This window comes from Prionailurus bengalensis, chromosome A3, assembly GCF_016509475.1.
Source record: "Prionailurus bengalensis isolate Pbe53 chromosome A3, Fcat_Pben_1.1_paternal_pri, whole genome shotgun sequence".
Classification (NCBI taxonomy): domain Eukaryota; kingdom Metazoa; phylum Chordata; class Mammalia; order Carnivora; family Felidae; genus Prionailurus; species Prionailurus bengalensis.
In genome coordinates, this window is record NC_057354.1 from 38,666,611 (window position 1) to 38,693,686 (window position 27,076).

General features: G+C 42.7%; 1 protein-coding gene across 1 annotated transcript in view; it reads left to right on the forward strand.

Annotated features, from left to right (window-relative positions):
• Window positions 1–27,076, forward strand: part of SPTLC3 (serine palmitoyltransferase long chain base subunit 3) — a 133,302-nt gene that overhangs the window by 71,598 nt on the left and 34,628 nt on the right. The window contains exons 7-9 of the mRNA XM_043602898.1: window positions 6,739–6,844; window positions 16,217–16,436; window positions 24,996–25,122. Of these exons, the coding sequence (XP_043458833.1) occupies window positions 6,739–6,844; window positions 16,217–16,436; window positions 24,996–25,122 (453 nt within the window). The remainder of the gene's footprint in view (window positions 1–6,738; window positions 6,845–16,216; window positions 16,437–24,995; window positions 25,123–27,076) is intronic.

A 27,076-nucleotide genomic window follows, 5' to 3' on the forward strand; every position in this document is an offset into this window, starting at 1 on the left:
CTAGTCTTGGAGAGGAGAAGCAATTTTTTTCTCAGCTAGGAGAGTTTCAATGAGATCAGAGGGCTGGGCAGACCAAGAATTTGGAGCAGTTGGAAAAGAAAAAAAGTGGAGAGGAAGAACCAAGGTTCTACCTAGAGGCATTTAAAGGGCAAGGGGAGACAGAACAATGAGTGCAATGTTTGTGGGAAAACTCTGAGTTCTGCTTCTGAGGGCTCAGGAGTGCTGTTTGAGTGGAAGATCAAACCTATAAACAGCACTGAGACTATTTTTTTTATAAGCCACAACCTTTTAGATCTTAAGGTCCTCCTTGGACTCCTGAACTGAGCTGTTCACTTTAATAAAGACAGTGATTGTTTCTATATGTTTTACAACAACTAATAGTATTGAACCCTTGCTGCAATGAGCCTTTTACATGTACTAAGTCATTTGAGCCTCATAACTACACAATGAGACACCTGCTAGGATCATCTCCTTTTTACAGGGGAAGAAACAGAGGGACAGAGTGGTGAGGAGACACAGAGCTAGACACAGAGGCAGAGCTGGCATTTACACCAAGGAGATCTGATTCTAGTTCCCTTGTTTTTAAGTTTATTTATTTATTTGAGAGAGAGAGAGAGAGAGAGAGAGAGAGAACAGAACAGGCGGGGAAAGAGCAGAGAGAAGGAGACACAGAATCTGAAGCATGCTCAGGGCTCCGAGCTGTCAGCACAGAATCCGATGTGGTGTTTCAACCCACTAACTGTGAGATTATGACTCAAGCATAAGTCGACGCCCAACTGACTGAGCCACCTCGGTGCCCTTCCAGTTCCTACTTTTAAGCACAATTCACCTTTACCTCCTTTCCCAGCCTTTTCCAAGGCTGTCTCCCCCTGGCTAGTGGAATGCAGGAGACTTGCTCTTCCATGCAGCCCTCCCAGAGCAAGGCAGTTGGGTTAGGCAGATGCAGCCAGGGTTCACGCTGGTTACCCTTGATCTGAGATGCAGGATCCCAGAACTGACCTCTGAGCCCCCAAGTTGTTCCCTGAATCGCATCTTACCTTCCTGCATTGACCTCAAGCACTTGGGGATCCCAGTTGAGTACTATGTTTAATTCCTCCCGGAGAATCAGAGGCCTACATGCTGCATCGGCCCAGAACTCTGAGGACACTCTGTCCCCATGCTTTAGGCTCTCCCTGTCCTTTGTCTCATGTCCCTGAGGTCAGAATTACTGGTTTCCCTCCCCAGGTACCCAGGCCCTGCCCCTAGCACCTGCCTCACCCTCAAACCAGCTCAGTCCCCTGCTCTCTGTTGCCTTTCGCACTCTTGCAAGATCACCATGCTTCTTACAAACCTGTCCAAAGGCCATGCAACACCTGCCCACATACTGACAGAGCTACCAAGAAAATCTGAGCCTAAGTATTTACCCAAACTGTAAATCTTAACATACCAAATTTTCAATGCATCGGAAATTCCCTCACTGATCTCATGAGGAAGAGACTATAAATGTGACTTGAGAAAGACATTTACTTTGCTTACCAAAGTTAGCCATCATGATTATGCTTTTCCCCATAGGGTAAAAAAGGAGGCATTTCCCCCATAGGCTAAAAAAGGAGGCATTTCCCCCATCACCATCTTAAAAGTAAGAATGATTTCTTTGTCATCATTCACAGTTACTGAAGTACCCATTGCTTAATATTCCACATTTGGGCTCAGCATTTGAAGGATGAAATTGGGCATCTCCAAAGCAACAAGAAGAATGGGGGAACAGATGGGAAGCAAGGGCTTAGAGTAACAGGTAGCATTCCTTCATCATCCAACCATCTTTTCACTTAAGAGATATCTGATGGATGTCTATCATGTGCAGACATGAAAATATCTTTGGTGAGCAGCCCATGGAACAGGAAAGCAGAGAATGCATCTAAATGTAGCTGTAGCTGGAGGTGGGTTTTGTGGACTTTTGAAGGAAGAAGGTGTGAACCATCAACCACACTGAGCAGCATATGGAAGGTACAGGCCGTATTCAGCCTGACCATGACAGCTGGCCCTGGACCAGAGGAAGGGAAAGCCACTGAAGGATGAGCAGTAAGAACAGTCTTGTGTCTCAATAAAAGGTCAGTGGCACAAGAGAAGAGGAACGAGGAAACCGTGGCAGAAGAAACAGTGTTGTACTGTATGCAAAAGTCAGAACAAAGCCCAATATCGACTTCTTATCATCAGGAAGACACTTTTTGAACTATACCCAACCTCTCTTCTGAGAAGAATGTGGCTTCCTTGTTTCCCTGTGCCCACTTTTCACAGTACATTAACTGCAGCTTCCCCAGACCCCAGAGGCTTGTTGATACTATCAGGGCTTTGAATTTAAGGACAGGCTCAAGAACAGGCTCTCAAAGTATATTTGTCACCTAAGCCTGATTCGTTTTTGGCACACTGTTGGATTATTCTAGGTATTCAGTAATTCAGTAAACCGATTAGTCATGCCTGTGACAGACCAGGACTTCCTTTGCATCACTCACCTAGATGTGGCCTCTGTTTTCATTTTTAATGGCTAAATGTTCAGCACCCATCATGCCAGCTTGCTCCTCTCAGCCCTTCACAAACCAAAGAAAATCACTTTATTGAGCCAGATGGTAGTGAATGATGTCTAAGGCATTGCTGATACCCAAATTTGTGGCAATCACAAATTCATAGCATGTCATAAGATTAGAAAGATATTATACAATAGTGCTATGTATGTGCCCCTTGATAGCATCAAATTTATTCTTTTATTTTAATATCTATATCTCAGTATTTTCTTTATATATCAAACTGATTTATTTGCATTTGGTTTTTGGTTGTTGTTGGTTTTATAAACCTGGTGGTTCAGTCAGTTAAGCATCTGACTCTTAATTTCAGCTCAGGTCATGATCTCACAGTTCAAGCCCCACATCATGTTCCATGCTGACAGTCCAGAGCCTGCTTGGGATTCTCTCTCTCCCCCTCTCTCTGTCCCTCCCCTGCTCTCTCTCTCAAAATAAATAAATAAACTTTAAAAAAAAAAAGAAACAAAAAACACAAACCTAATCATTCTTTCCTACTTCTTAGAGGTGTCATGAGGATTAACATCGTGCAAATATAAGTGTTTTAATAAGCAACATTATTTAAAAATGTTAGCATGTGGCTGTTGAAACAGTAGACTCGCACAAGGCCTGCAGAACATAAACTACAAACCCCTGAATCCTACAGATCTGTACCCCACATGCTGTAGCATTATACAGCCAGACCCTAAGAACCAAAGAGAAGCTACCAGACACTAATGTAAGTCCAGAATCCCGCACTGAGTGAAGTTATCCCTTTCTCTGCGCAGCTTCTGTGATTCTAAGAGGTCAATGAGTTTCTGCTTCACAAGGGGAAATAAGACTGATTGATTCCCCCTCTGCTCAAGAATCCCAGTGTGTGGACCCCACGGGTTTTCTGAAGCCTCACCAAAGACAATCCCCAGGTAACTCTCTGTTCAAGTGGAACAGGATGAGTTCCCTGCCATGGAAGAGACTGGGATTCCTCTTGTTTCCATCTGCAAAATGCATGAAACACATCGTGGCCATTTAAAGGCTTGTTCTCGGTCCAGCTTGTTAATGCAAGAATGGAGAGAATCTTCTATGTTCTTTAGTGGTGTCCATTTTAAACCTAATCCCAGACTAAACCTATAATATGTATGCGACCTAGTTGATTGCATAAAAAGTAGAATAACGTCTGCATATACAGATTTTTCAACATCTTAGAATATTCACTTTTTAAGTGACTGCTAATTTGGTTCACTGGGTTTGTTTTTATTATTATGACATTGGAACCACCCTCATCATGTGTCATTTCTGTACCAAAAAACTTATAAATTCCACTTCCCAGAAGGAAAACACTCTACAGAAATCTTACATTCGTCATTTCTTTATTCCATTCAGAGACTAACAGGCCTGCAGTAGATTATAGAAAAAGGAGCTGTATATCTCAATCACGCGGGTTCCTTCAACATCTTAGGAACTCAGCCTAAAGCAAAATGTCCATACAGGCAAAGGTTTACTGTCCCAGAAATTCTCAAAATAAGAAAGCTGCTTTCTGTTTCCTTGGCTGCCATCTAGTGGGTAATGATGTAGTGTCAGTAAAGCACTACATCTGTGAAGACACAAGATGTCTGCCTGTCTTCAAAACCAAAAACACAGTTAATGTAAGAAATATTGCAGAGGGGCACCTGGGTGGCTCAGTCGGTTAAGTGATTTCAGCTCAGGTCATGATCTCATGGTTCATGGGTTCAAGCCCCGCGTCAGGCTTTGTGCTGACAGCTCAGAGCCAGGAGCCTGCTTTGGATTCTGTGTCTCCCACTCTCTCTGCCCCTCCCCTGCTTGCACTCTGTCTGTCAAAAATAAATAAATATTTTTAAAAAATTTTTAAAGAAATATTATTCCAGAAATGAGGCAATTATCCTTTTTCATAATTTCTATTTAGATCTTAAAGTGGTATTCTCCTTCCTTTTTCCTGGTCTACATTCCTTTCCATAATCAAACATTGATTTTGTGCTAATATTGTGTGCTGGTACTACAGCTGTAAGGAAATCCTAAAACAGATTCTACCACAGACTGGGACTAAAAATAAAGTTTCAGGGATCTCCACTGAAATAAAGAACCTCAGCCAACTTAAGCCTAGACCAGTGACAATCCACTTAATATCGCTTCTTTGGTATATTGCTTCTTGATGCAGTGGCTAAAACCAATATTGACTGTACCGTCTTAGATTTATATATGCTAGGTTTTTCCTGTGAGCATTTTTTTAAAAATTAATGTTTATTATTTATTTTTTGAGAAAGAGACAGAGAGCAGGGGAGGGGCAGAGACAGACAGAGACACAGAATCTGAAGCAGGCTCCAGGCTCTGAGCCGTCAGCATAGAGCCCGACACGGGGCCCGAACTCATGAATATTGAGGTCATGACCTGAGCCAAAATCAGTTGCTTAACCAACTGAGCCACCCAGGAAGCCCTCCTGTGAGCGTTTTTTAGTGGAATCTCTAATGCCTGATGAACATTACATAACAGTCAGGTCAGCTGTTCAGTAGCATCTCCAACTTTTCAAACTGAAATCAGATTATAGACCTAACGTATTTTGGTTTCAGATTCTCAAAAAGGGAGAGTTCTGAAGGTACAAAGAAATGTGGTAAAAATATAATGAATCTAAAAAACTTGCACATAAGCCTCTGCCTTTTTTCTCTCTCTCTCTGGGCTTTGCAAGTTAAACACACACACACACACACACACCCCTACAGCTGGAATGGTAGACCAATCTTCCCCAATAATCACTCAGCCTAAGTCCAGTCATCTACATCTGGTTGCAGATAAATGAAAAGTCACTGTGAATTATATTTGACATCACAAGTTAATAAGAATAATCCACCAGACATCCATCCTTCTTTGTTCAACATGACCATGGAGTAGTTTGAGAAGAAGGAACAAGAGCTCTCAACTAAGGTAGTGGTTCTGAATGCGTGCCATGGTACCAGACTGCATAGGTTCAGATCCTGGCTATGCTGGTTGTGATCATAAACTTCAGGCAATTTACCAGACCTATATGTGCCCTGGTTTCCTGAAACATAAAATGAAGGTACCTCCCCTTAGGGTCATGTTTAGGATTACACAAGTCATTACAAAGAATATGCTTAGAAGGCAGGCTGGAATCCAGATAGGGCTTAATAATTGTGAGCACTTATTAATGTATCCAGATGCTTCCAAATAATTTTCAAAGGAGTGCTAATTTTTCCCGTGCCTTAAAGTTTGGAGTGGGGGATGTCGAAAGTCAGGTCTCAAAGTGTAGGAAGTGAGACACCTGCCAGCAATGCCACCACTCTGTACTAACTCAGCTAAACTCTCATATGCTCATGGCTACACAACTGGTGAGTATCAGTTAATGATATACCTCCAAGTTCATTTTAACCTGGTATCAAAGCTGAAGCCCACAGGATGCACTTAATGGAGAAGCTCCAATCTCTGCCGAAGCAGGAGAGGAGAGCCCTTTAAGAGTTTATGAAACCAGGGTGCCTGGACGGCTTAGCCGGTTAAGCATCTGGCTTTTGACTTCGGCTCGGGTCATGATCTCACAGTTCGTGGGTTCGAGACGCACAGTGGGTTCTGCACTGGCAGTGCAGAGCTTGCTTGGGAATCTTTCTCTCTCCCTCTCCCTCTGCCCCTCCCCTGCTCGTGTTCTCTCTCTCTCTCTCTCTCTCTCTCTCTCAAAAGAAAAAGAGCCTATAAAACCATGTGCCTCCAGCAGGGGGTGGGGGTGGGGTGATTCTGCCTACTATATAAACCTGACTGTTCATCTTGTCAGAGTTAAATTGTACTAAAGTATAAGCCTCTCCCTCCCTCCACCCCAGGTGTTCTCTGATTCTAATCTGGCTCTCTGAAAAAGTTCAGGTCTAAGCCTGAGCCTAGGAAACCTGATGCCTTCTCTTGGGGTGCCTGGGTGGCTCAGTCGGTTGAGTGTCCAACTTGCGGTCTGTGAGTTCGAGCCCCGCATCAGGCTCTGTGCTGACAGCTCAGAGCCGGGAGACTGCTTCTGATTCTGTGACTCCCTCTCTCTCTGCCCCTTCCCTGCATGCTCTATATCTCTCTCTATCTCAAAAATAATAAATATTAAAAAAAAAAAAGAAGAAAGAAACCTGATGCCTTCTCAAAAAAGAAAATGGGGGAGGAAAAAGCAAACCCTGTCATGACTCACTTTCTTTTTTGGTATTATTTAAAGACATGCAAAGCCTAGAGAAGCTCCTGAGAGATGCTGTAATCTATGGCCAGCCTCGAATCCGCAGAGCTTGGAAGAAGATTCTCATCCTAGTTGAGGGCATCTACAGGTATGTAAATCACCTGAGATGTTTGCACACAGTGGGGCCTGTAGCAAGCTAACAAATGAGGAAAGGCTGACCTCTCCTAGCTAAATGGAAAAACAAGTTAGGTATTAGGTATTATGGAGAGACCTGAGCCAGAGCTACCAATGTGAGCTGTCAGCCTTGGGTCACCTATCTTTTCAATGTCTGTACATATGGCAGAATACCTTGGAGGCTGGATGCTTGTGAAGGTGTCCTCAGAAATGCCCTTAGAGGGCATTGCAATAATTCTTTCCACTACCTTTCACTGGCCCACAACTTCAAAGGCTTTTGCTGGCTGGGTTATTCAACATCAGAATGCTTCTTGCCTTCTATGGCTATAGTAGATATGGCTGCTATGTACCCAGATGCTTCTAACTAGACAGTACACACAAACTCCAGTGCCTTGCTGAACTTGGCCAGTTGTTGGCATTAGAATACAAAAACCCTGTGCATCTTCCACAAGATAAGACTAACCTCAAGGGCAATTCCTGATCCAAAGCTGGGAGCGGCTGGACTCAGCATCTGAAGGTATGCTCCATTTCCCACCACTTTGAAGCTAAGTGGACAAAACACCCGCTAAGCCACTGAGAGCTGCACTTTTATGAGGAACATGGTGGTGGGATTTGCTTCATTCTCTGTCCGAACTGATTACTGACACTAAAATGAAGGATGCCTCCCACCCCTTCTGTTTAATGCCCAAGTCCCTGAGTCAAAGAAACATCATCTCAGAGTGCTCACTCCTAAATCAGCTCTCAAACAATCGTAATGTTGAGAGAATCAAGGGAGACGTTTCTTATAATTACAGAAAAGTGAACAATATTAAACAGAAGGGAATGAGAGCTTAACTTCCCTGCAAGGAGAAGTGTGTTTGCAAAGGAAACTTGAGATCTGATAGAGCTCTTCATTCAGCCAGAGTGCAAATCGTTCCTGTTCCATGAATAGATAAACCAGCAGCAGAAGAAATGTGTCTTCATCCCTTTTGGAAAAAAAGAAGTACTTTCTACTAAATGTAAAATAATAATAATAATAATAATAACAACAACAATAATAAGCCAGATATCATTTTGTTTTTTCTCTAGTCCTTACTGCCCCAGGGGTTGGTGTTCTGGGTGTTCTCAGTGCTTCTGTGGGGTTGCAAAGCTGGTATTTCATGTTTTCAGTAACCCAATGTATGCAGTACCTCCTCAGGTCAGCCCCCAGACCGTGTCTTCTTTGTGAAGTCTTTGAAATCACCTTAGAGCAGCATTCTCAACCAAGGTGATTTCTTCCCCGCAACCCACCTCTACTCTGGACACACTTGGCAATTGTCAGTTGTCGCAACTTTAGTACTACTGGTATCTGTTGGGCAGAGGCGAGGGATGTTGCTAGACATCCTACAGTGCACAAGGTAGGCCCTTACAACAGAGGATCACCCTGCTCAAAATATCAACAGTGCTGAGGCTGAGATACCCTGCTGTGGATTAATTCAATTAGTAATTGAATTTAGGGGCTCCTGGGTGGCTCAGCCAGGTAAGCATCCGACTTTGGCTCAGGTCATCATCTCACAGTTTGTGAGTTTGAGCCCCATGTGAGGCTCTGTGCTGAGAGCTCAGAGTCTGAAGCCTGCTTCAGATTCTGTGTCTCCTTCTCTCTCTGCCCTTCCCCTGCTTGCTCTCTCTCTCTCTCTTTCTCTCTCAAAAAAAACCCAAAATAAACATTTAAAAAATTTTAAAAAATTCAATTTAATTAATAATTTACTCACTGGCCTTGAACTTGCTACTTTTGGGAAGTCATCTCCTATGGACTCTGGGCTGTCATAACCTCAGGCACAGGTCTTGCTCCCTTGTGTGATCTGTGCCAGCTGCCAGCTTAGGAGGGGAGCCCTTATCTAAACACCTGTCATTCAGGCCTGGGCTTGCAGGAGCATGGATCAGCTGAGGGAGAACAGATTGGGCGTCTCCTTTAACCAGAGTTAACCGAATCCAACTGCAAATAAACAAAGCTTAGCTCCACTAAAGGAAAGTTGTGTTTTAAGTACTTTGATCGTGGCTGAAATTAAGTGGACCACCAGCGTTTCACTGTCAACTATTCCCATCAGTTACATAGAGAAACCACTCCAGCAGCAAGGCTTGTTAATGGCTGGGCCCATGTCACACCATGGTCTCAGGAGGGCAGGAGGGCCAGGTGTGGACTTTTGGCTCCACACCGGCATGGCACCAAACCACAACATGGGATTCACTAGCAATGGTGCCTGCTCTGTTATCTCATACTGTGTAACAAGCCATTTGAAGCATAACGGCTTACACACAGCAATGAGTTAGTATTCCTCACATCGCTGTGGGTTGTCTGGACCAACTGGGCAGTTTTTCTGCTCCACGTGGTGCTGGTTGGGGTCATTCATGGGGTTGCATTCAGCTGGGAGTTCAACTGGGATCTGGAATGTGAAAATGACCTCACTCAGCACTGGCGGTTGACTGAAGTACCTTGTTCCCTTCTCTTCTCTGGAGTGCCTTCTCCATATGTAGGCTCTTCTCACTGAGCAATCAAGCTGGAGCTTCCTTACAACATGGAAGGAACATCTGTCTTCCAAGAGGATGAGAGCAGAAGCTGCTGCCTTTTAATGGCTAGGCCTAGAACCAGTATAGCAAATCTGCCATGCTCTGTTGGTCAAAGTATGGCAAAAGGCCAGCTCAGATTCAAGGGGAAGAGAGAGAGCACCTCTTTTTTTTTAAATTTATTTTTGTTTATTTATTTCTGAGAGAGAGAGAGAGAGAGAGAGAGACAAACAGACAGAGTGTGTGTAGGGGAGGGGCAGAGAGAGAGGGAGACACAGAATCTGAAGCAGGCTCCAGGCTCTAAGCTGTCAGCACGGAGCTCAGCGCAGGGCTCAAACTCACAGACTGCGAGGTCCTGACCTGAGCTGAAGTCAGACGATTAACCAACTGAGCCACCCACGTGCCCCAGAGCCCACCTCTTAATGGGAGGATTGGCTTGTGTGTGGAGGGATGGGGAGACTTGCAGGCAGTCTTTGGAGACAATCTACCATAGTGGCTCAGTCATCCTGACATTTATTTATACAATGAAACCTCCACTTTCCATGGACCTCCCTTCACAGGAGCTTTCTTTTATCTCACCCGCACAGAATCTTGTCTTTAAATGAAACTGTGAGCTAAAAGGGCCCATTCAATGCTAGGAAGCAGGGCACCTCTTAGGCCTTGATATTTCCTGGGGCCTCAGTTTCCTCATTTTTAAAACAAGGCTAGCCTAGACTGGAGTACTGGCACATAGTGGGCATTCTCATTTGCTTCTATCACCAAAAAAATGAAATTATTTCCCACAAGATTTTCCAAAGGGCCAGGGTTAGGAATCAACAGTTCAGAAACACACTTCTACTTTTTAGAGTTGTGTTATAGATACATACCTTGTTGATATCAACACAAAGCTTCCTTTGAAGTTTTACTCCCAGATATATATTTTTTTATCTATTGCTATGGTTTGCCACCATGGGCAAAGTCCCCCCACCACAAAAGCCTCCCATGAGTCCATTTTTTTTTCATAATTCCTAAAAAGAGCATTCAGCCAAATCAGACAGTTTCAGGTCTGGTATCAAGGCAGGCAGGTATCAAGGTAGGAAAAAGCTAGATACCAAGTCTAAGAAGTCCATAAACTCCACAAAAGCAGTTATGAGAATGATAATTATAGTAATTAATAGTAATGACAATAATAATGCCACCATCCATAAACCATCTAAGTCTCATTATCTATATAGAGAATATGGAGGAGCCAGGGTTTGGAGGAAGGCCCAGGCCCTGGGTTCAAATCCTAGTGTTGTCACCTACAGCGCTGTGTCCTTCATAGGGTTCTTTTGTAAATATTAAATAAGATCATAGGACCAGTTCCTGGCAGAAGCCCAGCCCACAGTAAGTCCACAACAAGGGCAGCTGTCTCCATCATTAAATTTATTTTCAGTCGAGGAAGTTGCAACGTGGAAAACGGTAAGCTGTCTGCAGAGTGAAGCTGTTTGCTCTTCACCCAGCTGGAGAATGGATGTCAGGGGAAGGAGCTCACATTTATTATGTGTCTGCTACTTACTAAACACGTGGGCTTACTCCTTGCTCCCCATGTGTGATTTTGAGTAAGCCTCCCCTGTACATTTTTTATAAAGCATTTTATATCTATTTTTAAAGGTTTATTTATTTTTGAAAGAGCACGAGAGGGGGACAGAGGATCTGAAGTGGGCTGCGTGCTGACAGCACAGAGCCCAAGGTGGGGCTTGAACTCATGAACTGAACCATGAGACCATGACCTGAGCCAAAGTCAAACACTCAACTGACTGAGCCACCCAGGTGTCCCCCCAGTATTTTGATGTCACTGTGAAGATGAAAACACTCGACTCAAGGCAGATGGCTGAGATGAGAGAGAGCCAGGGTTCAAACCAGGCAGCCCTGCTGGGACAGAGACCCCATATCAACAAGGGAGTCCATTCACGTGTCCCCATCCAACGAAGTAAACACAGAAAAGGTGAAGTCATCCATGTGGCCTTCGCCATTTACCTACCTAGGGTTCAGTTTCTTCATCTGTAAAATAGGGAGATTGAAACTTGAAATATAAAGTTCCATGAGTTCATGATTTGGGGCTTAAAAGTACAATCGTATTTTAGCGTTCTCATCTGCTTTCTTTTAAGTATTGTTTTAAAGTCAGACTCTTCTAGTTTTGTGTCTCTGAAAAGTCATTGTGGTTGAGAAATCTCAAAACTATTAAAAAATCTACTAAAGGGGCACCTGAGTGGCTCAGTCAGTTAAGTGTCCAACTCTTGATCTCAGCTCAGGTCTTGATCTCAGGGTCATGAGTTCAAGCCCCACATTGGGTTTCATGCTGGGCATGAGGCTTACTTTAGATAAAAAAAAAAAATGAGAAAATAAAGAATATATATATATATATATACACACACACACACACACACACGCACACTAGAGAAGGGCAGCGGGTCCCAAATAACCTGAGATATAATCTAGTATAACTAGAGCCCAAACTTCCAAAATAAAAAGTATTAAGAAATAATAACTGGGGCGCCTGGGTGGCGCAGTCGGTTAAGCGTCCGACTTCAGCCAGGTCACGATCTCGCGGTCCGTGAGTTCGAGCCCCGCGTCGGGCTCTGGGCTGATGGCTCAGAGTCTGGAGCCTGTTTCCGATTCTGTGTCTCCCTCTCTCTCTGCCCCTCGCCCGTTCATGCTCTGTCTCTCTCTGTCCCAAAAATAAATAAACGTTGAAAAAAAAATTAAAAAAAAAAGAAATAATAACTAGCCCTTCCAGAAAATACATATGTAAACAAATGTTTAAGTCTCAGAATATCATTTCCTCTAAGGACGTAAGCCATTCTCCTGCCCAAATTAATGTAAGTTTAAGGATTGAGAACTTTAACCTATGGTTTAAACAAATAAAGAAAAAAGAAAAAGAAAGTACTTTATTTTTAATTAGTCTTAGCTCCTTTCTTTTCCTCTCTTTACCTTCTTTTCTTCCTTGGATTATGCTTTGGGCCCGCCAAGGAGATTTTTCCACCATGTAAGTTGGCAAATCAGTGGTTTAATGCCCAATCCTGCCAATGGATAATATGCTTTATATGTGGAGGAGAAGGTGGTGAGAGGGAGATTTCAAAAAAGAGTCTTGTCACTTAGCTAATACATTATGTAACAGAAAAGATATAAAGAAATTATTCACTAGCTTGCTGGTTTAAGAATAATTCAGGTCCTTTCACAGAGCTTCAAATGAACGGGTAGAATTATCTCTACCTACAGTTGTATTTTAGTTGTTTTTCTTTTTTTGAAGTCTCTGAAACACAACCTTCCATTCAGGAAGAAAAAATAAAACACTTCATTTTTGGCAGTGTTTTTTGACGGCAATTTATAGGAATCACACAGATAGCCTTTTTTTATGCATGCACAATCTCAATATCCCACTATAGGAAAAGGTTCGATTCAAATTTGGTCACACTGAGAAAATGAAAACTTAGTGCGGGTGAATATAACTCTTTATAAAAGCCGAGTTCTCCCTAGGACCCATGTGTGCCCTGCATTAACTCCAGAAATCAGCAGTATTGTAGAGTCATTAATCTTAGAGGAAGAAATATAAACCAGGTGGGCAGACTCCTAACATCAGCTAGACCAGCCCCAGCGAAGGATAGCTAATTAGCTGCCTTGAGTGTCTGCAAACTGTTCAGCATTAACTCTGGCTCCTGCCAAATTCGGTTCCAGAACAAAGAATGGCTCTTTGTGACATGGCAGGTTTTTAGCATAGTTGTGTTACCAACTTATAACATGTTAAAGATGAGAAGTAGATTCTAGAATTTTGAGGGCATATAGCCATTTATTATGTATGACACCCATATGCCTCTCTCCTAGAAGATTCGACACAGAGTATTGTCAAGGGCTACCAATTTCTCGAGTTGGGCCTCACTGCAACCATTTTCTCCTAAGCTCCTCCTAAGAAAAAGAATGACTCAACGAGTGCTCATTATGTGTCAGACACTTCACAAGCATTATTTCTAGGCTTCCTTAAAAAGACCTTATGAGCAGGGTTCCATCATCATGCTTATTCTACGTGAAGCAAAGAACATCACGTACGTTGCCCAAGTCCTCAGCTGGGAAGTGGTGTGGCTACAATCTAAGCTTAGTCAGATGACCTTACCTTCTACTCTCAATGCAAACCATGTGAACAAGCAATTAATCTAAGAAAATACTGGAATTAACTTACAAACTTATATAAGAGAAAATGACTGTATTTGTTTTCCATTTCATGAAAATCTGAAAACAGCCATTCAGACTGGCCTTGTGAAAAACACAAATGCAGTAAACTGGCTTCATTAAAATTACCAACTTCTGCTCTGCAGAAGAGCATGCCACGAGAACAGGAAGACAAGCCAGAGACTGGGAGAAAATATTTGCAAAAGATAGATCTGATAAAGGACTGTTATCTAAAATACACAAAGAACTCTTAACACTCACCAGTAAAAAGCAAACAACCTGATTAAAAAGACCTTAACTGACACCTCACCAAATAAGATACATACATGGAAATTCACATATGAAAAGATGCTTCACATCATATGTCATCAGGGAAATGTAAATTAAAGCAACAAGATACCGCTACACATCTGGTAGGAGGCCAGAATCTGGAAAAAATGACAACAGTAAAATGCTGGCGAGGATGTATGTGCCACAACAGAAAGACTTATTATACACTGGTGCTGGGAATGCAATATGTACAGCCACTTTGGAGGACAGTTTGGTGGTTTCTTACAAAATGAAACATATTCTTACCATACAATCCAGCAATCATGCTCCTTGGTATTTACCCAAAGGAGTTGAAAATGTGTCCATACAAAATCCTGAAAGTGGATGTTTATAGCATCTTTATTCATAATTGCCAAAACTTGGAAGCAACCAAAATGTCCTTCAAGTCAGAGGATGAATAAGTTAACTGTGCTACATCCAGACAATGGAATGCTATTTGGCACTAAAAATGAAATGAGCTCTCAAGCCATAAAAAGATATGGAAGAGACCTAAATGCATATTAATAAGTGAAAGAAGCCAATCTAAAAAGTCTACCCAGTGCATGATTTCAACTATATGGCATTCTGGATAAGGCAAAACTCTGGAGAGAGTGAAAAGATCAGTAGTTGCCAGGGATTGGGTGGGGAGAGGAACAAATAAGCAGAACACAGTGGATTTGGGGGGCAGTGAAGATAGTCTGTAAGATATCCTAAGAATGGGTACATGTCCTCATACGTTTGTCCAAATTTACAGAATGCACAACACCAAGAGACAACCCTCATGTTAACTCTGGACTTTGGGTGGTGATGATGTGTTGTGATGTTACAACACATTTGTAACAAAGGCATTGCTCTGGTGAGGGATGTTGATAATGGGGAAAGTTATGCAGATGTGGGGCAGGGAGTGCATGGGAAATCTCTGTACCTTCTGCTCAATTTTGATGTGACCTTAATAAATAAGAAAGGCCTTTAAAGAAACCAAAAGTACAAATCCTGCACTTGATGATCATTATACTCCCTCCAGACCAACACTACTTGGCCTGGGCAACTGCACAACCAGCTGGACTGTTTTGACTGAATCGATCTGACACTTAAGTTTATTTTTGTAATGCATTAAATTTAATAAATAAACTAATTAGGAAGAAGGGAGAAGTTCAACTTTCTGTTTGCATCAATCGATTAGTTCTTGAACTAAATCGAAGGGTTGCTTGAGTTGTTTGACAAGCTCCTTTGTGTGGTGAGGGTGAGAGTCTGTGTGTTTTCATAGAACTCGCCTGTCAGTGCAGTCAAAACTGTGTGTGGTATAGACACAGCTCACCAAGTGTTCTGACAACTGATTAAAGCCAAAAGTTCTTTTCAATCCACTGAGTTCCAAAGGTGCCATGTAAATATGAATTTTACTTATTTATTTACTTCATATTTTTCCCTTTGCTGGAGGACTTGAAGTGATTTTGCAATTTACAATACCATGAAAAATTAAGCACTTAGGACTAAAATAAAAGGGTTCATCTATGGCAGTGGTTCTCAAAGTGTTGTTCCCAACCAGCGGTAGGATATCTCCTGGGAGCTTGGTAGAAATACAAATTCTCAGCCCACCCCAAATCTGCTAAATCAGGATCTCTGTGGGGAGTTGGAGGGAGGCAGTAATCTGTGTTTTAACAAATAATTCAGGGGATTCTGATGCTCACTCAAGAATGAGAACCATTGGCCTAAAGGAATAAAAAGATGGGACACTACCAGATACCTCAAATAAGCCCTTGATTTCCAATAAGCACTGAAGAAGAGATCCTAAGAACTTTCTATGGTGCTTTTATTAATACTATGTGTCTTAAGCAGAGTTCTTCTGTGTGTTTTTAATTCTTTCCTTTAATCTTTGGCAATTCAAGCACTGAGTTTAGGTCAGACAGAACTGGTCAAACAGAGAGCAGCAACCTGATAAAGATGGATTACCATAGAGCAATTTAATTAAAACTAGCAAAATACCTAGAATCCAAAATGGTTAGTCTAGTTACACTAGTTGACTTTACAAATAAATTGATCAACAATGCAGGGAGCTAGTTGTTTACTTGGGAATTAGCTGTAACAACTCAAAGCACTTAAATCTACTGAATGTGAATTATACCAATAAAATAATACCAGATTAGCTTTACAAGATTAACAGAGTTATCTTAGCAAAATAGAATATGCCTTAAGAAGAAAGGAATTGCATATCCCTGTCATGGCTGACTGGTGTCAGGGCAGGCTGTCTGAGAAGTACTAGAAGGGAGACCATCACAGAGCTTCCCAAGAAAGTGTACGCAAGTGACAAGCATTTCTCCTTATGCCCTAGCATGGAAGGTTCCATCGTGAATCTGCCCCAGATCGTGGCTCTAAAGAAGAAATACAAGGCTTACCTCTACATAGACGAAGCTCACAGTATTGGGTCCGTGGGCCCAACTGGCCGGGGTGTTGTAGAATTCTTTGGACTGGACCCTCGAGATGTTGATGTGTTTATGGGCACATTCACCAAAAGCTTTGGAGCCTCAGGAGGTTACATAGCTGGAAGGAAGGTAAGAGAGGGACTCCCTGTGTCTATTTAAAGCCTGAACACTCTGGGGACACAGTCTGCAGGGCTTCTCTGGATTCCGTGAGGACTTCAGTTCACTTCACCACACCTCAATAGATCATGGCAACCCAGATACAGTGGCTTCACAGCCAAGTAGACCCAGAATGTCAAAGAATTCACTCTCTAATAGTGAATAGTAATCACATTGTAATAAAATGACAACACCAGAAGTGTACACAAAGACTTAGTACAAGGAGAGGGATGGTTCACTCTGCAAGGTAGTATCTAAGGAGTCTTAGAATAAATACCAGTCTTGTAGACAAATGATAGGGGAAGGTATCTTTCAAAAAGAGGGAATAATGTATAGCAAACCACAGAAATTGATAAGGAAACGTTACAGAATGAGAAGTAGTTTGGTTTTTGTAGCATGAAAAACATAAAACAGGTAATAGCAACAGTGGGCAAAGGTCAGATTATTAATGAGGTTGACCCTGTGCTACAAGTTCTGGGTTTTAAGAGTTTTAATCAAAGCCATAGTAAGATCAGAAATTCCTTTTCAAGAGATTTTCTCTGCAAAATAATTCTATCCCACATTTTGGATAAGCCATACATCAAATTGTGTCACCCTCTAATATCTTCTTTGTTAAGATTTTATTTATTTATTTATTTTAAGTAATCTCTAGCCCCAATGTTGGGCTCGAAATCATGACCCTAAGATCAAGAGTCACATGCTATGCCTACTGAGCCAGCCAGATGCCCCTCTAATATCTTATCTACATGATTTTAAATTCTCACCTGATGGAATCAGACTATTGAGTGTTATCCCTGTTGTTTTAGGGCCAATATCATCAAGGGGATTGCCAATATAAAACAATAAATGTTTAAAAGAAATTAAAGAGAGGCGTGCCAGGGTAGCTCAGTAGGTTAAGCATCCGATTCTTGGTTTGGGCTCAGGTCATGATCTCATTGTTTGTAGGATGGAGCCCCATGTCAGTCTCTGTGCTGCGCATGGAGCCTGTTGAAGATTCCCTCTCTCTCCCAGTCCCCCACCATCTGCCCCTCTCCCCAACTCATGTTCACTTGCTCTCTCTTTCTCAAAATAAATAAAATTTTAAAAAATAATAAAAAATAAAAGAAATTAAAGAGAGGATTTGATTGATAAAGAAGCCTGTTGTCTGCCCTTTATCCAAGTCCTGATATCTGTCTCATTCAGGCCTACACCTGTCCCAAAGTGACTTATGACAGTGATGTTGGCTTCTCTGAGGAGGCACACTGGGCCCAAAACCAGTGCATGCAGGTGGCATCAACAGTTTCTCCAAAATTCCCAATTCCTTACTCATTACTTACACACAAGAGTTCAGACTCCTGGTAAACCAGTTAGACAAATTAGGAATTGTAGCAGAATACAGTCTATTCACTGAAAGCCCATGATTTAAAACAACAGATTTCACTGTGGTCCCTTACCTTGCCATGAGATGCACAAATGCTTCAAATGTTCAGAGTATTCAGTGGTCTTGACCCTTCAATAAGCATTACTTTCTTCTAAGCTCAAAGCATCGTTTTCCATCCTCCCTCCACTGGCCTTTGGGAATTAGTTTGGTAATGCTAAAAACATAGGGAATGCCTAGGATCTACAAAATTTAGCTAAATCTGGTGAAAGGTTAAACGTTCCCTTCTCAACTGTCGAAGCAAGGGGATCAGAGGGTCTCAAATTTAGAAGGTCCCTTATCCGGGTTACATTGCTTTGTGAGCTTGTGGTTTTGTGATTACTTTAGCAGCAGTTCTGAGCTACAAAATTTTTAACCAAGCGTAACTATGTTTCCTGAACCAAGGGCACCTGAATAAACTGAAGCAAGCATATCCTTGAAATGTTGTCAAATTTGGTAGATGTCACATTTTCCCCCTGGAGTTCCTTCATCTGATATCTGCTTTAAACAAAGACCCCTGACTGGCCTGAAGTCAGGTCCAGCTCACTCGGTTCTCTCTTACTCTGCATCCTAAAGTCAGGAGGACTGTTTTAAAAGTGTATTTGTTCTTATCTGTGTAACTCGTAATCATTTGGGACAGACACTGGGCAATTGTGGAAAATTATCATTTATATTAATTGCAATGCAGAAAAATGTTCATTTCCTTGCTCTTTAAAATACTCATTCTCTGCGCGCCTGGATCCAGAGAAGGGCATCATCCTTCCCCCACCCATTTCCTTTCCAGAGGAAAGGTCTTCTCCAGGTCTTCTCCCGCTCCACACTATACACTGCAGTCTCTGAATTTACCACTAGATGGCAGCAAGAATTAGAGCGTGTTTGGCAGAGGTCCATTAGTCCCTACAGAGACTTAATGCCCCAAAAGAGCAAGATGCAAAACCTAGAAAACATAGGGCAGTTTCCAAGACGTGGAGGCCACTTGAGAAAGTGTTTATATGTGCCATTCCCTGATGAGTTCAAAATCGGTCAAATACACACCTGTCTGGAATGGTTTTGGTGAGTCTGTGATAAACTCAGATAAATTGGTTTCCTTCCAACCTGCTATGCCTAAGAGTTAATGGAATTTTGGTATCTGCTTGTCTGTACCTTTAGTTGTTTTTTTTTTTTTTTTAGTTATGTTAATTTTATTTTTTTTAATGTTTGTTTATTTATTTATTTATTTTTGAGAAAGAGCATACATGCATGAGCAGGGGAGGGGCAGAGAGAATCTCAAGCAGGGGATTCAGACAGGACGTGGGGCTGGATCCCACCAACCGACCCCAGGAACTGTGAGACCACGACCTATGCTGTAATCAATAATCTGATGCTTGGGGCACCTGGGTGGCTCAGTCGGTTAAGCGGCCAACCTCGGCTCAGGTCATGATCTCGCGGTCCATGAGTTCGAGCCCCGCGTCGGGCTCTGTGCTGACAGCTCAGAGCCTGGAGCCTGTTTCAGATTCTGTGTCTCCCTCTCTCTGACCCTCCCCCATTCATGCTCTGTCTCTCTGTGTCTTAAAAAAAAATTAAAAAAATAATAATCCGATGCTTAATCAACTGAGCCACCCAGGTGCCCCAAGTCATATTAATTTTAAATTACGTGTGGTTTCCATTTAACTCATGGTTTTCAATCCTCTGGATTTTGGATTATTTTTGCAAAAACAATTTTTCACTTTGACTTTGTTTTGAATTAAGATTTTTAATTGATATGTCATAGGATTGGACAAATGCTAACAGTTTTAATTTGAAAGAAATCTTCCCACTTACCTATTTAAATAATTAGAAGAGTTTTCAGAGTTTAATCATATTTTCTCCCGGATATTTTGCAGTGTATACTTCAGTTTGGGGGTGTACTGCAAAATATCCAGGATTCTAACCTTTGAGTACAAAAGCAACAAAATTTACCCCTAAGAATGTTAAAATGCACACACTAGTACTTTACATTTTTCTGAATCCCTAATAATTTCAATTTCACTATGATGGGGTTCTTAGTGAATCTTGAGATTTGAAAATAATTACTTGGGTCAAAATATCTAGAAAAAGGTACAACTGTCTGGCTCTCTTTTTAAATGTCAGTGTTAGGGTTAAAAGTAGAGAGACTATGTTCCTAATAGCAGTTTCTAGGAGGCTCTAGAAGTCTTTGTGGAGTTGATCAAAGTCAGGACTACAGTCTTTGTTAGCCACCAGACATGTCACAGAAAGAAAAGTGTTTGGAAACAAGGGGAGAAAAAAAATGATTTGGTGCTAAGATAGTATCACTGAGAGTAAAGATTCTGTCTTGGCCTCAGGCTTGCTGTCAGAGAATGTCCGACAAAGTCATCTCTGCTTGTTGTAATTTACTGCCCTGGCCTCGACCTTCTCTCCCCGCTTTAGGGAGACCTCCCAAATGGTCTCTCCAGAGCCAGCAAGATTTTGCTATTTTGTTCACTTTGAGTTTAGAACTGCTGTAGATGATCTGTGAGCAACCCAACTTGGAACATTCTGTCCTTTCAAGACCTTTGAGGTATCAGATAATGACTTCTCTCCACCTGTTAGAGCCTGAGCTGATGGGGCTAGGTTTCTTATTTTTGTTTTTTAATGTGTGTGTCGATCCAGTTGCTAAGGAGGTGTGGTCAACACTGAAGACCCTGATTCTGAGGGGTCCAAATATGTCTCAGGCATGGATCCTGAGTCCCCTTGCATGCCTGCTGCTAACCACTGGCTTTCATAGTCTCCATGGGCTGAGAAGATTGCAAGCAAGTGAAGAAAAGGTAGCCTTAATGATTGATAGATGGCAGGGCTAGAATTCTGGAGGAGGGAAGTCTGACAGGGCAGCCAAGTTTGGGGTGAGCGTTAGCCCCAGAAGCCTGTGTGCCAGACAAAGGCAGGCCTCTTGCAGAAGCTAGCTCTGCCCTGTCTGCTCAGCCCTGGCTATATTTAACAGCCCTTTGAAGTAAATGGGGGTCATGGTATGAACACCGAGATGTTTATTCTAAGAGCCTCCTGTCTGACTTCCTCAGCAAACTACCCTTGCCCTTGAACTCCAGGCCTATGGGTAGAGAAAATAATCAGGGTTTTGAACTTACAAAAAAGACTTGGAAACCTTGGTAGGAGGAGACCTCTCACCCACCCTGAAGGAAGACATAACCCAGACTTTCCTTGAAAAGACCAAAGCAAACTCTTAATTCATGGCTCCTGGTGCCCAGTGGGGGAATGAGAAGAGGGAACCAGAAACCAGGCATCAAGACCTTCCTTGATGCTCAGCAGAAGTTACTTAAAGAGCCCCACTTTCTGAACCACACAAGAAAACTAGTGCTGTCCACAAACTAAGACCTTCAGAGGAAGGGGACCCAGTCTAAAAGAAATAAGATGGTGGGCAAGACAGTCTTAATGTTAAAAGGGAATGATAACTGCTTTGATGAGGCATTTATTCAAACTAAGAATGCACATGACCTTGGCTTTATGAAATTTCCCAATTTGGAAAGGAAAATTAGGGGCTGAGGACATTGAGAAGAGCCCTTTAGGGACGCAAGAAAGCTTTGTTTTGTTTCTTTGTCTGATCTTTGTCAGTGATGCCCCAAAATGAAGAGAATGTTTCTATTCTTATTCCTAAGCATACAGCTTAGTTACCCTCTATATACCCTATATACTTCAGGGACCCTCCCCATCCTTCCTCACTCCCTAAAACCCCTCTTCTTTTCATTAGATCATCAGTATTTACCAGGCCCCTGCTAGGTACCCACCATTCTGGACTTTAGAAGAGTGTTTAATCCATCCCTGCTCTCAAGGGGGTCTCACTCCCCTTGGAGAAACAAGAGCAATAGCCCCAAAGAATTTTGAGACTGATGTGATTCGGTCTGTAGTTTAGTGCTGTTGACACTTGAGTATATTAGGGATTCTTCCCACCTCCCCCCAAAAAGGAGCAATCTGTGGATCAGGGAAAGTACCACAGTGAAGTACAAGTGAAGGTGGTAGTCTCTGTGCTCCCCTGCCCGCCTCACCGCATGCCAGGCCAGCCCCTCTGGTCTGGAGAAGTATTGTAGTGTGGTGCTAAGGGTGGGGATTCCAGAGCCAGGCCGTTTGGGTCCAAATCCTTGTTATCCAACCATGTTTTGGTTGGATAATGAGCCACCCAAGCACATCTTTAAGGATTTTTTAATTTTTTTTCATTTATTTTGGGGGGGTGCAGAAAGAGAGGGAGAGAGAACCCCAACAGGCTCTGTGCTGTCAGCCCAGAGCCCTATGCGGTCTCACAGACCGTGAGATCATGACCTGAGCCAAAATCAAGAGTTAGACACTTAAACTGACTGAGCTACCCAGGTGCCCCCTAGGTACTACATATATATTAACTCATTTAATTTTCATAATGGACCTGAAGTTATCATTACTATTATCTCATTTTTCAGAGAAGAAAAGTAAAACCCAGAGAGATTTAGTAACTTGCCGATGGTCACACATCAGTAAGTGGCAGAGCCAGGATTTGAACCCAAGCAGTCAGGTTCCAGAGCTTGTCCTGTAACTCCTTGATCATGCTTCCCTTCAAGGGAATAACTTTGTTGTGGGAAATTTTCCCTCTACTCCTGACTGACTCTTTATGCTTTGCTGATAAGATGCCGGCCTCATTCCTAATTTTAGCACATGCCCATGCCTTTCCCTTCCTCTGCATCTGTCCAAATCCATCCATCCTTCAAGGCCAGATCACCTCCTTGAAGCAGCCCCTTCCAGCCTTAGTCCACATGAGCCCCCATCATCCTGTCACCTGTGCCCTACCCACTCTCTCCTACTCAGCTTCCCCAGCATTGTCAGGAGGCACCAACTCTCAACAGAGAAAGAAAACCTTTGATGTTGCTCATGGAGCAGCACTGAGCATAATGCTGTGAAGAACAGCCTGGCTTCAGCTACCCTGGAAAATGACCACCTCTCTCTCTCTCTCTCTCTCTCTCTCTCTCTCTCTCTCTCTCTCCCTCTGAGCTGCACACTCTCCAACCCCACTCCTGTCCCCCAATCCTCCAGAGTGAACTTTCCAAATACTGTGTGGCCAATGCTTTAAGTCAGGCCATCATGATGCACATACTCTTTGACTATGGTGAAAACCCACCCAACTACCTGTATGAGATTCACTAAACAAAAGCATAGATGGAAACTTAATTTTAATTTTAATGTAAGTGGATAATGGCTACCAGGGACTAGTCTTTATATCTTCCTTCTCTTCTTAGGCTCCCATATCTAGAACAGAGCCTGGAGCAAGTCCTTGTACAAATTTGCTGAAGGAAAAATGAAAGCAGAGAAGAAGGCCCCGGGGGTAGGGAGAAGAAAGAAAAGGGACAGGAAAGGATAAGAAAGGATAGGGAAGGGAAGAAGGAAATACTTAGGAATGGAGAGGAGAAAAAGATTTAAATGGAGAATTTGAAACAAAAAAAGGAATCAGAGTAGAAGGAAGAAACAAAAGAAAGAAATGAGTATGAAATGAAGGACAATAGAAAGAAAGTTGGGGAAGAAGGATGATGGAAGAGGAGATTTAGAATGAAGGACACATTGAAGGAGGCAGGAAGGGACAGAATGGAGCTGCTAGTGTCCCCCATGGGCCAGGTAGGTGCATCATATCATCAACCACCTGTGAGATGGGCCGTTCACTTTACTGAGGAAGATGAGCTCAGAATGCTTAAAACGGTGGGACCCCTGAGTGGCTCAGTTGGTTGGGCGTTCGACATTGGCTCAGGTCATGATCTCACAGCTTGTGGGTTCGAGCCCACATTAGCTTGCTGCTATCAGGGCGGAGCCAGCTTCCGATCTTCTGTTCCCCCTCTCTCTCTCTGTCCCTCCCCCACTGGCACTCTTCCTCTCAAAACTAAATAAAACATTAAAAAATTTAGAAAAAAAGAATGTTTAAAATGCTTGTGAACAACCATAGTACCCATTCTCCAAGCGAGATGGAAAAGTGAAGGGTGGGCACAGTCCCAGGCTTAGGGGTGGAAATGGGTGTTTAGGAGGAGATGGGTCTGCCCAAAGCAGGGATTTACCCAGTTCACCTTATGAGGGAATAGATCAGAAAAGACCCCTCAGTGGGATTCTAAACTGTCTCCTCATCTTTGAAGAGAAGGTGGCTGATCCTTTTCTGACTCATTGCTAATTTGAGAACTATCATCAGCCCACTAGCTCTTCTGCAGAGCATCCTGAGGGTCCTAAGCCATGAGCCAGCACAGGTGGACTAGTGGATGGTCCAGTCAGTCAATACTGAGCACCTCCAGATGCAAGCTTATGGCCCTCCCCACTGTGGCGTCGTGTTATAGGAGCTTCTTAAGGCTTTCAGCAAGCTTACCTGGGACCTTCTATTTGGCCTCAGGAGTCAGGCATGCAAGCAAAGAGTCATTCCTATCACTAAAGACCAGCATCTGCAGTGGGTCAGCACTCCAAATAACGTTGCACAAAAATTGCAATAGCTGTCTGCTGACCAAGGCATAACCAGAGTCTATCTGGTCCTCATGTATAATCTGGTTTAATTTCCCACCTCTCCCTTCTGCCACTCCCTTTTCTTCTTTATCTGTCTTGATTCTTTACAACCATTCCTCCTCTTCACTGAAGCCCTCCCTCCCCATCTCCTCCTCTTCACTGAAGCCCTCCTTCCCACTCTGCTCCCACTAGCAATACCCATCCCTGTCTTCCGAAGTCTTATCACCCTATTGCATATACAGGTTTGCACGTCCTATTACTTTTCCTCCCATTACTTTTCCCTGGGCACAATCTAATGTTGTAGGCTCAAGGGCAAGAAGCGCATCCTGTATTCTTTGGAGATTCCTGCATACAAAGCCAGTGCTCCTACGTGCTAGGTATTCAACAAATGTTTGGGAAATCGTTTTTCCTTTACACATGTGGTTTTGCCTTACAGACTTTAACTCTGAATTCTCAGCATCCCACTTTTGTATGCCATGTAGGTTTTTGAGGGAGAGACTAAGAAGAAGAGATAACACAAAATAAACCGTTTGGTGATTCCCCCTTGAAAATCAGACCACATTCGAGAATCAAATGTCTTGTCCTATGGTAGGTGGGGAGGGGATGAGATATAATTCTCACCGCAAACACTGAGACTTATTTGCCTTCTTTTGGGGCTTACTCTTTTATTAAAGGACCTTGTGGATTATTTACGAGTTCACTCACATAGTGCTGCTTATGCTACATCCATGAGCCCACCGATAGCAGAGCAAATCATCAGATCAATGAAATTTATCATGGGACTGGATGGAACCACACAAGGTAAGAGGGTATGAGGGGAGCACAACTCCCATAAATCCTTCCTTAAACTTCTCTCTGTCTCCCTTCTGCCTTATCAATCTGCCCCCTTCTCAGATATATACCTTTGTCTTCACCCAACTTGTAAAATCAATTTGTACAAACCCAATTTGTACGTGATATATAATACCCCATAGTACAAAAATACACTAGCACACACACAAAAAGAAAGAAATGCTTTTTTTTAAGCAAAGAAAACTTTCTAATTCACCTCTTAACATGAGCTGCAAAGTTGGATAATTTTGTGTGATCAGTTCCGTTAAAATGAAGCAAACAGCGGTATGTGTTTGCCTGTGCCTGCTTGGGGCCGTCACTTGTGTTTCCCTGGAAACAAGCCAGAGGTTGGGCAGGGGTTGGTTACCACTGCCCACTTGAGGATATGTGGACAGAACACACACGACAACTTCCCAGTCATTTTGCAGACATTTGGGTCACCACAGCCAAAGTGTGTTTCTTTGCTCAAGCCAAAGGAGCTTAATCGTCTCTTTGAAAACTTGTTTCATCAAAGCCTTTTGGAACTCTCCTTCTATCTCTTAGATACAGCTTACAGAGCTTCTACTACATATCACAGTGGGGATACAATCATGAATAAGGCAGTCTTGCTGCCAGGCAATCGAGTGAGTGCATTTATGGAAGTAGCAGATTATCCTGGCCCCAGGACTGGTCCCTGAGCCATAAAATCCATGTGCCCCCCCCCACCTCCCAGCTGGTGGGAAGCCTTCCATTGTTGAGTGCAACCTTCCAAGCCTCCTGCTTCAGTACAAGCATGGGGAGATCCATTTCCCAATTTTATTAAAACAGCAGAGTACTTTATTCACATACAAATTTTACCCAGAAGTCTCCTATATACAACAGATGGGAACAGGGCTGAGCTGGTTGAAGTTGTGTCTCTACCTACCTTCATGCTGGCAGCCCCCGAGGTCCTAGTGCTCCCTAGGACACTGGTTTGAAAACCCCCGAGATAGACCTTTCCTTTTCACTAAAACAGGAAAATGGCTTGCAGAAAGATTTTCTTCTTCCATGTAAAATGCAGTGATTGATTGTTCCCCAAAGTCTCTTCCAACCTTGTCTTTGGGTTTTTATGATTCTGTCTCTTGTTGAATCGTCTGCGTGCAAAGGAAATAAAAATCCAATCTAGGGAGTCCATGTGGTGCAATGGTTAAAGGCATAAACTGAAAGCTGCTACCTGGATGTGACTCCTGGGATGCTATTTACTCTTGCTTTAACAAGTGATTTAACTTATCTGTTCACCTCTGAGCAAGTTTACCTCCCAATGTGTCGTTCCTCCCACTGTAAAATTAGGAAAATAATATTGATTGAGCTCATGTTTCTGTGAAAATTGGGTAAATTAAGATATATAAAATTCTTAAAATTATGTCTGAAAACAATTATTTTGTGACCATCTTATAATTGCTCACTACTGTTATTTGCTATTATTATTGAGGTGTTCAAATCTCAGGTGATAAGTATTTGGACCACATAGAGGGATGCTGTAGGAAAGATTCTTATGATGGAAGAGAGGTAAGACTAGATGTCCTCCAAGGCCCTGGATTAGTCAGGATAAGAAAAGTTATGCCACCATAACAAATAAACCCTGAAAATCTCTATGGCTTCCTGGAACCAAAGTTTAGTTCTTACTCATGCCAAGTCTAATACAAATAGACAACTCTCTGCACAGCTGTCCTCCATGGGGGCAGTGACTCAGGCTACTTGTAGCCTAAGGCTTGGCAGTCTCCTGGTAGAGAACAGAGGAACATCCGCCTGGAAGAGACACTTACCACCTTGCTTATAGTCCTTTGGCCAAAACTAGGCATATGACCACACCCAAATTTGTGGGAGAGGGAGTTAGTAAATTAAAGGATATGGCAGAGATAAGCAGATAATCTTTCAACCTTTTAAAACCAAAGCTAGAAATAGA